Here is a 13,408-nt window from a genome sequence, read left to right on the forward strand (position 1 = left end):
GTAATATGTCATACATTGTTCATTTGAGGTTGTATTTGCCTCATTTTAGGACGTGGGAACAACCAGATCCATTTTTTCTTCTTCTTCTACATTTTACATATAATTGTGCATTTCTTTGAACTTAATCTGACATGTACTTTACAGTCCTTTGGGGTGTATAGCAGTATAACATTACTATCTTAGACTGAGTTTTAGTAATAAAGCAGCTTAGAAAGTGAGTTTGAACTGGCAAAGATCTCTGCAGCCAAGTCTGAAAAACTGTTATTGATCACCAGTGATTTAAACTCCCAGCAGACACAGCACATTATGATTTTGTAGCATGAAAAACTGGTGCTTATTAGCGTGTCTGAAGCTTTTCATCAGTTTGATTTATGCCAAAATTGGGGAGAAAATTGAATTTCTCCTCAGCAATCAATATGAATATTACATTATTAATCTTATTTTTCTGGGTGATGAAAAATAATGTTTTTTGGGGTTTTTTTTTCGATGTTGTTGAGGCTCTGTCCTCCAAGGTCAGCCTGATTTTGATCATCAAAATATAATTTAACATCATCACAGTTTTTATGAATTTGACCCCAAAACAAAGTTGATCTTTTTGGTTGCCAAGGAGCTGGACTATGTAGTTCCTCTCAGAGCAGGCAATTTATTACAGCTCTTTTTGATATTTAAATAAAGTATTCAAAAATTCAGAGAAGGGGCTCTTTGCTTGTAACAAATTTATACATTCATGCACACACAGACACACACACACACACACACACACACTTCGCTTATTCCCACACTTGCTCAGTAAATGGGGCTTTTTAAAATAGAATTCTGCATCCCTGCAGTTTTCGTTCAGTTGTTTAACATCAAGTTAACCTCCAGAAAGATGAAATTTAATATTCAGAGTTCTGCATATCAAGATGCTTACTAGTGATTGCTCCAATTTTCAGTTTTTTCAGCTCTCCAAAGGTTTTTGTATTTCATCCTCACAGCGTAATTATTCCTTTTAGTGATTTGTTCTTTCTTTCTTTCATCTCCAGCTTGCAGCTCTGAGCCGCAAAATGTACAAGCTGATGCCCAGAATGAAACCACCATCATGGTGATGTGGGAGCGTCCCCGTGCAGTTTACGACACCACCATCGACTGGTATAGTGTCACCTACCAGAAGCTTCAAGGCCAAGACCAGAACAAGCGTGAATACAGAACTGATGGAGACCAAGACGTGGTAAGACATTCCTTTTAAAACTAATCCTTTAAACTGGTCTTGAGCAACAATTCTTTTCCAAAATTTTTCTTTATTAAAGTTGAAGCTTGTGTTTAATATATATATAAAATAGGATCTTTAGGTGCTTTATTACCAGCAGCATTTTGCAATGAAACATTATTTATTCCTTTTTTACCTGGTTTTATCTATAAAAACTCAGATAACCCAGTTTTAGAAATGTAAAATAGTATTTTTGCAGCATCAAGATAATTCTCAAAGAGCTGTTAGCTGAAAATGTGGCATATCTCAGCATGGTGTGCAGTGTGTCCTAAAACATTAGAGGAAACTGCGGAGGATAAAAGAAGAAATGGGAGACCTAAAAACTTACCTACAACAGATGAACAGCATCTGAAAATGGTTTCCTCAAGAAATAGGAAAAACATACAGTAGTAGCCTGGTAGAGTGAAAGAGTGTTTCTTTAAAGTAATAGTCTGGAAAGAACAGTATAGGATACAAAGAGACACTTTGTAGCTTTATTCAAGTTCCTGGGTTAGATAAACATCACGTACTTAGAAGGAGATTCTATCCAGACTAGCATCATTATAAAGCTTATTAAAGATTGCAAAGGAATCACATGGCTTTTAAAATGGTTCTTGACAGATTTCTGACTCATCTCTAGTTGACTTCCTTACTTAGTAATGCCAACCAGAGGCCCTTACATACACAGCATCCATCCATCCATTCACTGCAGGGCCAACACAGTGGGATAAATAACCAATGACATTCATTCCTACGGAGAATTTTAGTGTCACACACACTGAACAAAAATCTGAATAAAACAACAACACTGGGCCTGGGGGATGCAACTGGGCCTTCCATTGAGAAATGGTCTCCATGGAAGAAGCCATTCTTAATGAAAGGAAAGCAGGAGAAAATGGTGAGGTATGCCAAATGACACAAGAACTGGACTGAAAATCCTCCTTAGAGCCTGGACCTCAATATTAATGAACCAAGAATGGAACAAAAGGCAGCCAACATCCAAAGGAGAGCTTTTTAAAAGTCCTTCAAGAAGCCTGAAGAATTATTCCTGTAGACTACTAAAAGAAGTTACAAGAAAGCTTAGCTAAGTGGATCCAGGCCACTTGGATAAAAGTAGTCGTTAGAATGGTAAAAACTCTTTTACGCTTCATGTGCATTCACCTTTGGCCTCACTCAATTTCATCTCATGTTTTGCACCATTATTTCCAGTCCGCACATGAAGAGGTAATTGGAAGAAAAGTGGCAGTAATACCCCTCACTCCTGCTACAAATATGCTTGCATTCTCTCCATCCATCTGCTCTTACTCCTCTCTGTCATTGTAACAACGTGAGTGCTGCTAGAATGTAGATTGATCAAAGTGATTGAGTAATTAACTGACAGTGACAGTCAGTCTGGGCCTTTTAACAGGTCACTGAACAGCCCGTAGTGTAACTAAGAATAGCTGTGTGTCTGCGGGAGTGTGTTTATTCTATATGGACAACCCCTTGCATTTACAGCTTGTTTCGTCAGAACTGTTATAACTTAAATATTTTGCTCAGATACCAAATGGTAAAACAGATTTTACTACATCATACATCACTTTTAAATTTCACTTTTTCAATTGATTCACTTAAATTTCCTCATCAGTTGTTTTAAGTATTTCTCTGTTTAGTTTGAATGAAAAATAATTAAATGTCTATTTATATAAGTATGCAGAGGTTTTGTTATAATCCTCACCAGCTCAGGTTCATCCAATTTACTCAGTGATCCTTGAAATGCTTCTAAAAATTCTCTGCTGTCCACCTGTGCCTCATTAAATTTATTGCATGTAATAAAGACGGCAAACCTCTGGGTGTCTGGTTTATCAGAGCTGAAACTTGAACCAAGAGGTCCACAAACTCTCCATAGACCTCTGAGACGTGGCTGAAGGTTAACGGAAACGAAGCACAGCCTCCTCGACCAACAAGAATCACCAAAAACTTTAAATTGCAGTTAAATTTAGTCATTGTGGACAAAGAGCCTGAGTCAGACATGTATCCTACAAGCCAGAGGATCCTGCAATGCCAGTCAGCTAGTAACATCAGGTTCTGCTCATCTGGTTTCAATACTGTGTTTTGTTGGAAAAAACTACATCCCGCTGTTGACATGAACCACAGATGTCCAAATGGTAACAGCACTCCCCTTGTCTTCACGGCTTCCAGTAACAGGACAGCAGTGGGTCAGACAAAAACTGCTTAAGATGGACGCAAATAATATTAGATGAGCTTCCTCTAAGTCAGGATAAGTAATTCCAAGTGGAGTTCTTCTACAAGTAGAAAAGAGTCATTTGCATTTGGAAAACACAATGAAAAAAATGGGTATGTTATGGCAATAATCCCGTAAAAAAACAACAAAAAAAACCCAAAAACAAACAAAAGAACTAGAGATGAGGTATGAGAGAAGACATTTCTTCTGACTGCGAGTTAAACTAGTGAGCTAGCAGGCAAAGCAAAATGTTGAGCACAGAAAATATGTGTTGACATGCAATTAAATCAAGCTTTTGCTAATAAGCATCATTATCCACAATAATATAATTAAGATATATTTGTAAAATAAAAGATGATTTGAGTGTCTGTTTTTAAAACAAGGAGAAGGGATAACTTTTTAAACTATAAAACTTTTCAGGGTGCCATCATCTCCAACCTGCTGGCCAACAGCAGCTACGTGGTTCAGGTGGTGGCTGTTTGCACCAATGGCCTCAGAGGACGATGGAGTGACCAGATTATAGTAGACATGCCGCTAGAAGACCCTGGTACAAACACATTTAGCTTCATAAGAGCACATGTTTTAGTTGTTAGACTTAGTACAGTCATAAATTATAATAATTTTTTCCCTCGTTTTTAGAAAGTGACTCCACCGCTGACATTGCCACGGGGGTGTCAGGAGGCCACAAAGAGGTAGGACAGTCTGTGTATCTGTGACTTCATCCAATCCTGCTGAATATTCCATTATTATCGTACACTGCTGATGTTTGCCTTGTGTTCGGTCATATCAGCAAACATAATTATTATGTAAATGAATTTCTTAATATCACCAGAGACTGGTCATTGAATGTATATTGAGGACAATCAAAGGCTATGAACTCAGTGGTCTGAAAAAATGTCATTTTAGCTGTGATGTCTTGTCTGGTTTTCTGTCTGTGTGGGGTTGGAGATTAAAACTCAGACACTATTACAGTATAATAAGGCCTGGAAGAGAGATGCGGTCCTATCAAAAAGAAAGTACAGCCTCTAACAGTTCTTAAGTCTGCACAGGGCATAAAAAAGTCATCTTCTTTTTTTATTTATTTTTATTGCAGCTCTTAAAACAAGATTAGTTTTTCTTAAATAATTACTTAACCAAATTAGCAATGTGTGAAAAGTCAAGTACATTTGGAGTCCATCTTTCTACAGTGAGACAGGTTATCCACATATGGAAAGTTTTCAAGGCAGCTGCTGGTCTTCCCAGGAGTGGGCATCCCAGCAAGTTCACCTCAAGGACATACATTTAGAGAAACTGCAAAAACCCCAAAAACCACAGCTCAGACTCTACAGGCCTTATTTAACATTTGAACAAGTAGGGCTTGTTTGGAGTGGTTTCTAGAAGAGTATACAGCTCATGCTTATGTTTGCACAGTTTCATCTGGATCTACCACAAGACTTTTGGAACATAAGACTAAAGTGGAGATATTTGTCTCCTGACAGCTAAAGGTGTCATGCAACAGGACAATGATCCAAAAAAAAAAAAAACAGCTAAAGACCTAAAATGAAAAGAATCAAGGTGTTGCAATGGTCCAAAGTCCAGACATCAACCTGACTGAATCCTTGCTAACATATAATAGACAATGTAAATGAAAAAGGAGTTAATTGTGATACTTGGTGAGAACCGGATGCTTCTTATGTCCTGATTTGTAAAACTTTAGGAGTGAAAGAGGGTATACTTTTGCTTTTATTTTACTGTTTTCAGGTTGTTGAATCCTTCTTTCTGTAAGCTGGCATTTAGCAAATGAGGTGCATCTCTGTCAGGACCTGTGTGTCTGTGTGACTGTTACGCATCATCATAAATGGCCAATGAGAAGAGACATTTTTAGTTTGAATATTGGGCTCTGTTTGTTTCCTCAAGGCAAGGCAAAATTATTTCTATAAAACATTCCATGAACAATGCTTTACATAAAACATTAAAAGCATTACAGCGGGGTGCAGACCTGTTTGGAATTTAATGTAGGAATCAATGATAATCTGAATTGGTAATGCTCAAACAATTCCCACCTCTATTTCTGTTTATTCCATTAGTTTCCACAAGAAGTGGTTCAATAAGAAAAATCCCTTCTAGTTGTTTATTCCACCTCCATAAACAGTGTTTCATTAGATATCTTATGAAACAGCTCCACACTGTGGTCTTTTTTTTCTTGCTTTAGGTCTCACCTGTAGCTGGATGGGAGAAGCCAGAGAACCAGAATCAGCTTGAGTTGGCTCCAGAGGACCACAGCCCAGTTGAGGAGATCCCAGCTGAGCAGACCAGAGTTTACCAGAACCACCCTTCACATAACCAGAACCAGCCCACTGACCACATCCAAGCAAACCAAAACATCCCTTTCCAAGTCTACTCAAGTTCAAGCCCAAAGACCGCCTCTGACTCTGCCGTCCTGCAGAAAACTGGACTCAACCAACACAGGTCCAAGCCTGATGTCACTGATCAAAACTGGGTTGAAGGTGACCAGCTGATCCCAGCAAACTGGCCCTTTATGAATCCAGGCTCTAACAGCAATGGTGCAACCTGGGTAACTCAAGCGGCCGAGCAGCCGGGTTTTCTGTTTCCAATTGGTCGGACGACCGTTCCCCCATCGACCCGCCGACAAATCACAGAAGAGGCATCATTGTCGATGTTGACACCTCAGGTCATTCTCTTCACCTCCTTTTCCCTCAGTTTTCTCTTCATTCTTACATCTAAATAAATCAGTATTGCAGGAGGAATCAAGTATTTTATACATTTTCATTCAAGCTAGTTTCTGCATCGGTTTGTTTTCTTTCTTCTGTAGTTGAGGGATGATGATCCATCAGACCAAGATCGAGAAAATGGCCTTCTAAAGTCGGACCTGTACACCCCTTCAGTGGAGAACATCAAAGTCACTGATATCTTCTATGAAGACACAGTTTCCAGCACTCAAATGGAAACCACCACTTACCCTGCAACAGTGTTTGCTTCTGTGGCGCTAGGTCAGACATAACCAGGATTTCCACAGTTGCAGAACAAATGTTCTCTTCTGCTGGATACTTACTTGTATCACTAATTTGTTTTGTAAAGACAGCAGACGTTAAGGTTTTTCTGAATTTGTAGTCTCACAAATCTGGAAAATCATGGCATATCATATTTATATCCACAGGTAAAGTAACTAAAGACTTCCTGCCATCCTCTGAAGATAGTGAAGCCCCTCTGGACAAGACAGTCCCAAATCCCACCACCTCTGATTCCTCCACCGCTTCCACCGTCTGGATAAAGCAGAACACAGCAACTGCAAGCAACACACCCACTGACTCAGTCTACAAATCATTCACAACCTCTCCTTTGCTCAGAGTGTTAATGCATACAACTCAGCCCATGTTCAGCGGTAAGAACAAAATCACATCTTTTTGAATTCTGTTAAACTCCGTTTAAAAGCATGTCTACGTTTTCAGTGCTAGAGATTCTATTCAGCAGATGTTCTGCATAAATGTATATTTTTCCATGGTGGGTGGACAGCTGGACTAATTGCAGTGGATGCTTTCTTTTCTACTTTAATGGTCCACACTGTGCAGCTAATCACTGCTACGCGGTGTCATCGGGGTGGCATCTGTGTGGTGACATGATGTGGATAATGCTGGTGGTGGTAATAATGAAGAAGGAGGCGTTGATTATGGCTGGAGCATTAATCAGTGTCCTCCTCGCTCTCTGATGTGGCTCACAATTACATATGCTTCTGCAAATCTCACTGCTAGTTGCTCGATGTGGTCAAACTTTCCTGCCTGGCAACAATCTACTTGAATCTCCTCAAGCTTGGTGATTAGTGTCTACATTTGTGACTTCTTCTGTATGTCTGACTTCTCTTCTGTAGCTCAACAGCACTCTCTGGTGGTGGCTCTTTTCTTTTGTCCTTTGCTGCTTTTTGACATTGCTGTCCATCCTCACTATTGTGGCTTTAGTTGAAGGATGAGAGTTGACAGAAGTTCATGCCTTAACTTAAGAGAGACATATTTTAAAAGGAGACACTGTTGCTTTGGCTTTTCTTGCAGCAAATTCACCCACATCAAGACTTCACTCAAATGCACATCAATCTTCTGGCTTCATGGATTTTCCTAGCACTACAAGTGGAATCAGCCAGATAAACTCAGCGGTTTCTGTCCGTGATGGGAGTGTCACGCTCAGTAAATACACCATTAGCTCAGATTCTTCTACTACCCTCCATAAAAACAAGTCCTCCAAGGGTCACTTTGTTGTCTTTTCACAGCTGAATTCCAAAAATCCATCAATCTTTTCTCCTTTTGGCTCCCAGAATCTAAAAACTAGAAACTCCCCGTCTATGCTGTCTGATTATGTCTCAAGTATCATTAATTCATCCAGAACATCTGTTCATACTGAAAGGAATAAAAGGATTCAAGGTATTTTGAATATCACCTCAGAGCCACATCGCCACAATGAAGAGGAAGCCAGTGCAGATGGAAATGAGGACAACCAAAAGAGAAATTCTGTCACACCTTTCTTTGATTTCAGAAGTTTTGATTTGCCAGACAGCCCAACAGATAACAGTGGATCAGGCTCCAGTCATAACGACAACTTTGATGAGGAATCACATGAAAAAGCTAAAGTATGGCCTCAGTTTTCCTCTTTTCCAAGCTCTGCTGATGACTTAAAGGTGGATCAAACTGGGGAAAAGCGCAGATCACCTGGAAGTAAAAAAGCCTCTGAAAGAGATGATACAAAGGAAGCAAGAAATGACATAGTGGCAGAGAGAGAGGTGGAATTTGAGGAAAGTGGTGAGGAAGAGGAAAAGACTAACATGGGAAATCATGGTGTGAAATATGTGGGAAGGAAATCAAATGAGAGTTTTAGACACCTCAACATCCCTGCAGGCAATGACATGCTGACAGAAGAAAATAAATCTAAAGTGGAGACGGAAGATGGATGGACACTGCACAGCGACGTTGGCAGTGGGGCTGAAGATGTCAGTGGCTCTGGAGAGCATGCTGGGATTGATGATGGGGAAAATATAAACAGGGATAAAGAGGGTTTTAAATCTTTAGGCAAAAATATATGCACTTCCAAGGATAAGAGAAGGGATTACAGCAATGAAGAATTATCATCTGAAAGAAGAGACATTCTGCAGCAGCTTGTTGGTAACAATGCACCGGCAGCAGACTCTCTGTTTATCAGCCATAAACACAATGAAGTAGGTCAAAACAGAAGCTTTGACAGTTCAGTTATTGGATTTATGACTACTGTTGCATACAAGAAGGAGCAAGTGGATAAAAGAAAAGCTGCTCTGGAGAGTGAGGAATATATAGAAGACAGCAACAAAGAAGGTAGAAGAGCAGGTGGTGATGCAGGTGCAGCTGGAGACGGTTTGCAGGATTTTTCGAGTGTGCATAAGTTATTATTTGATGCCTCAAGGAGCCTTGCCCCTCTGCTCAACCTGACAGACAGCAACAAGGCAACAGAGGAGCAAATGGAAGGTAAATGTTGCACAGTATTTGAAAGTCCCACAGCTTTGCCTGTTTGTAGACAAATATAGCGAGGATATAAATTTACTATCATATTGCTTTCTGTCATGTATGTATTATTTAAGTAAAATCTGCCACTGTGGGACTCTAAGATTGAACTGCCTACTGGTTTGAAAATGATCTGTCAGGTAGATCTGTGTATTCAGGCAGAAGATTTCATTTCTGGCTGCCTTGCTGTGACCAAAGGTTTTCCCCAGGGGTCAGTCCTGGGCCCACTTAGCCAAACCTGGAAAGAATATTCATTTTCTATCACAGAAGGTATCTGGCAAAATAAGCGTTTCATGGTGCTATTTTCATCTCATCATCCAGCTGGGGAAGCCATCTGTTTTCTGCACTGACTCCCTGTCTTGTCCAAACAGCAAATTAGAAGATTTGCTGGTAAATAAAAGGGGACATTAAGCAGATAAAGATAAAAGCAATGGAGACCAGACCTAAAAGAAGTCAGTGTTCTGGTTAAATTAGTTGTATGCCCTTAAGTAAGGCTGTAGCCATTTTTGAACATGAGCACTGGAGATGTTGAGGAGAACATGTGGACAACTTGTATGGTGTTTTTCCTGCAGTTGTTTCCACAAGCAATTCATACCTGGAGATTTTATGCTGGAGAAGCGTCTTAGAGTTGAAAATGTAAGAGGGGCAAGGCTGTGTGGAGCACAAAAGGAAGCAAGACATGATGCAAAAAAATGCACTTTGGAAATGGCTGCGTTTTCTTTACAGTACCTTGAAAATTGCAGGTGACCTCTTTGTTGACCATTATTATCCATAGCAGCAGCTCTCACCAGCACACACACACTTACTTAACTCACTCCGTAGCAGCAAATGCTCTGGAAAATTATCTGCTACGTTTGCATGTTGTCACACTGTCTGGTGTTCTAGATTTTTCATGGGGGCTGGGTGAAAACTCCCCAGAACTAAGCTGTTTGCATTCTAACATGCCACTGCTCCAAAAGATCTCCACAACATTTCAGAACTCCAGTGCATGTGTGAAAATGGCTGATAAAAAGATGGTAAGTATCCATTTGGACCAAGTCTGAATGGAACCATATTAAGCCATCTGAAGGTCAGTTCATAGTTTGAATTTGTGACTTTTCAGATATTCATGTGGTTGAATTTATATTACAGTTCGGGGCAGCTGCACCAAATTGTTTTTTATATATGCAACTCTGGTTTAATTCTTTAGTCTGTTAGTCAAGTGCTTTGCCAACTCTCTATGTAAACGTTTCTGAATGTGTCTTGTTATTCTTTCATTGAAGAATTGTGGCGGTTTGGATTATGGTGAATATCTTTGGAAAGTCTTTTTTCTAATCAGTCGTCTATGTTATTCTCCAATTTCAGCACATTGTTTTCTTTGTTTGGTGTGTCTTTGGTCCTGCCCTTTGACTTGGAGGTTGGTTGTCTGTGGATGATTTGACCTCATGCTGGAGCAGATATGGTTACTAAATTGGCTTTTGAGGGAGATTGTATGTTAATTTGATGTCTTACATGTTTGAACAAGACAAACTTTTAATAAAGTTGCAAGCAATATTGTGTCTATATTCTGTTCCTGCTTTCCCAGAGGGACCAAAAAATTGTTCTCTTGGAAGTTTGAGAAATCGTTTGAGATTCCTTACTGGCTCACTGACTGTTGTCCAGTAATTTCTTTTCATAGGTAAAACATTTTTCTAGCTACTGTGTTGTGTAATATGAATAATATAAACTTTTCTTTGTCTCTTTTAGAAGGCAGCAACAGCAGCCATGAGTCTCGGGTTGGTTTGGTTGAAGGCATGGAGAGGGAAAAGAGGACGGTGGTTCCTCTGGCTGTCGTTTCCACTCTTACCATCCTTTGTCTGCTGGTACTGGTGGGCATACTTATCTACTGGAGGTACAGTCCCACACAAGCACAGCAAGTCAGTCACTATATTCTCACCTCCACACTTGATGGAGATTTTAATTTCTCTATGTTACAGAAACTGTTTCCAGGCAGCTCATTTCTATCCAGATGACAGCGCATCACCAAAAGTCATATCTGCTCCATCTACACCCCTGCTACTGGCCACAGGTATCACTAAAGCAAAGAGCAAAGAGTGTGTGTCAGTGTGCCCCTTCTTGGTATGACCAAAGGTGTTCTGCATGGGTCAATTCTGGGCCCACTTATTTTATTTCTTGATTAAAATATTGCAAATTTCACTTATATGCTGATGATACAGTAGTACACTGCACTGGGCCTTGTTTTGTTTTAAAACAAAATTAACTCATGATATTCAAAATGAAAACCGAGGTGACTGAGTATTTCTTCTGTTACCACTTTTCAGGGTTATGGAATTATAATAGATGGTTCATTATCTTTTACAGCTCATATCCAGCAACTAGTGACAATGAAATTAAGCTGAAATGTGTTTTTTTTATTCCAGAATCAAGCCATGTTTTTCATTCAAGGCCAAAAAGGGATATGTTGAAATGCATTAAATACAGATTGATCATCACTGTAAATCATCACTGGCTGGATGGCATTGTTGACTCATTTATATTATTTACCAAGCCATTCTTGGTCTGTTTCTGATTATTTCTAGATCTACATGAAAAACTCAACAAATAAGTACTTACTTGTACTTATTTGTTGTGTTAATCAGAGCAGTTGGTCTTATTTATATTTGCATTGTACATTGAAGGAAATGCTGTTTACTCTGTTTACATGGAATCAACTTCAAAATTACTTAAAATTAAAGAAGCTCAGCTTGCAGAAAAAATTTAAAGCAGTTTTATGTGACTTAGACACAGACACTTTAAGCTGTACATGTTTTGTTTAATCTTTCTTTTCCTGGCGTTGAGCTTGTGATAAACATCTCTGTGGTTTTGTGTTTTAAGTGGTTCACTTTATTTAAAGTTTTAACTAAAGGCTATAATTTAAGGTTGTGTTACAGATGGCCATGAGTCGCTGACAGTGAAGCAGTTTGTGAAGCACATCATGGAGCTCCACAGTAACAACACTTTCTCTAAGGAGTTTGAGGTGTGTGAGTGAGACGTTCAGTAAGACTTTCCTAAGATTTCATTATTTCTCCTGTTTTCTATAAACCGACTGTTTGCTTTAAACCGGCTCTATTGACAATCTGTGCTAACATGTATCCTGATGGGTAAGATCACAAATAGACTATGTATATGTGTCCATACCTGGCATGATCATGTGTCAAGATTTTTTTAACTAAGACTAGATCAGCAACAGAAATGATAAGACATAGATACATAGAAAATAACCTAATTGCTGTGTGACGTTAATATTGTAGAGTTCCTTGTCAGCCACAGCCAGCTCATCTGTTTAAGCAGATGAAACAACACTCAGATAAACTGACAAGTTCTGATAATGAGGGTGCACACTGACCAAAGACAAAACGATTCCATGCTCCAAAATCTTCTCCTTTTATGGCTCAGTGTATTTTAACTGTTTTTGTGACAAGTCAAATCACATTTAGTCTCAGGTGCTGAAGAACTTCTCTCTTGTTAGGATACAAATATGTGTGTCCTTGAACATTTATGTAAAGCTGGCTGGCAGGTTTTTGGACCAAACATGTGGTTTGAAACTTTTTATGGTTGCAGTGGTAGTTTTAGGGATACTTGCATGTTTATTGTCTTCTGCTGAGAGAAGGGTGTTAGTTGGATGGGTATGTTACAAGCTACATTCATTTGCACCTGAGGATCTGAGGTTCACCCAAGTAAAAGTCAGTTTACATTTAATTTTTTATAAGGGGTGGCAGTCGCTGTACACTGAAGTGTTATTTCGGTCTGATTCCAACGGGATTTAAAGGCATTCTGATTGTACTCACACCCATGTTTACCTCCATCCACTTGTGATCCTGTCAACCATGTTAGCACTGGATGTGAGCAGAGTCTTGGTTTACCTTGTATAAGTACCTCATTTTTCATATCTCCTTAATGCGCTTCCATATCACTATTAACATCATGTTCCGTAGGAACTCCATTTAGTGTAATTTCAAGGTGCAGCATGTCATACATCAGTTTACAGGAAGGGTGTTTTATCACTAGCTTTCCAAAATAAATTCAAAACAAACCAACTGAAAAGAGCAAGGATAAAAAGCAAGGATAGATGGATAAAAACTACCTGCTGCTGGTTTTCAGGGTGAAACAGTGGATACAACTGCATGTTAGACACCTCTGTTTCAGAGCATGAACCTCCTAAGAAACACACTCAGATAAAATTAATTAAACTATACTCCTCCCTGTAATTGCCAACATATTTGTGTGTTTTCCCCATCTTATAAACACTTTTGCTTTTTCCATAGCAACACCAAACCACTGTTTTACATCACTAATTTCTTTTACATCCAAACCTTCAGGATATTTGTTCAGTGAAAATGATGGCATTGATATTTAACCTAGCATGTAGAATATTACATCATTGCTAATACAGCTGCAAGTTTCTATTCCACAACACAGATG

General features: G+C 39.2%; 1 protein-coding gene across 5 annotated transcripts in view; it reads left to right on the plus strand.

Annotated features, from left to right (window-relative positions):
• Positions 1 to 13,408, plus strand: part of ptprz1b (protein tyrosine phosphatase receptor type Z1b) — a 64,350-nt gene that overhangs the window by 44,765 nt on the left and 6,177 nt on the right. For 2 of the 5 annotated variants that reach the window (XM_041977887.1, XM_041977890.1), the window contains exons 9-17: positions 1,026 to 1,210; positions 3,873 to 3,999; positions 4,092 to 4,144; positions 5,644 to 6,123; positions 6,265 to 6,442; positions 6,610 to 6,834; positions 10,694 to 10,838; positions 10,924 to 11,015; positions 11,866 to 11,963. In XM_041977887.1, the coding sequence (XP_041833821.1) occupies positions 1,026 to 1,210; positions 3,873 to 3,999; positions 4,092 to 4,144; positions 5,644 to 6,123; positions 6,265 to 6,442; positions 6,610 to 6,834; positions 10,694 to 10,838; positions 10,924 to 11,015; positions 11,866 to 11,963 (1,583 nt within the window). The remainder of the gene's footprint in view (positions 1 to 1,025; positions 1,211 to 3,872; positions 4,000 to 4,091; positions 4,145 to 5,643; positions 6,124 to 6,264; positions 6,443 to 6,609; positions 6,835 to 10,693; positions 10,839 to 10,923; positions 11,016 to 11,865; positions 11,964 to 13,408) is intronic. The other 3 variants (XM_041977889.1, XM_041977891.1, XM_041977888.1) reach the window with 2 other exon arrangements.

Source organism: Melanotaenia boesemani, chromosome 23 (assembly GCF_017639745.1).
Source record: "Melanotaenia boesemani isolate fMelBoe1 chromosome 23, fMelBoe1.pri, whole genome shotgun sequence".
NCBI classification, from domain to species: Eukaryota; Metazoa; Chordata; class Actinopteri; order Atheriniformes; family Melanotaeniidae; genus Melanotaenia; species Melanotaenia boesemani.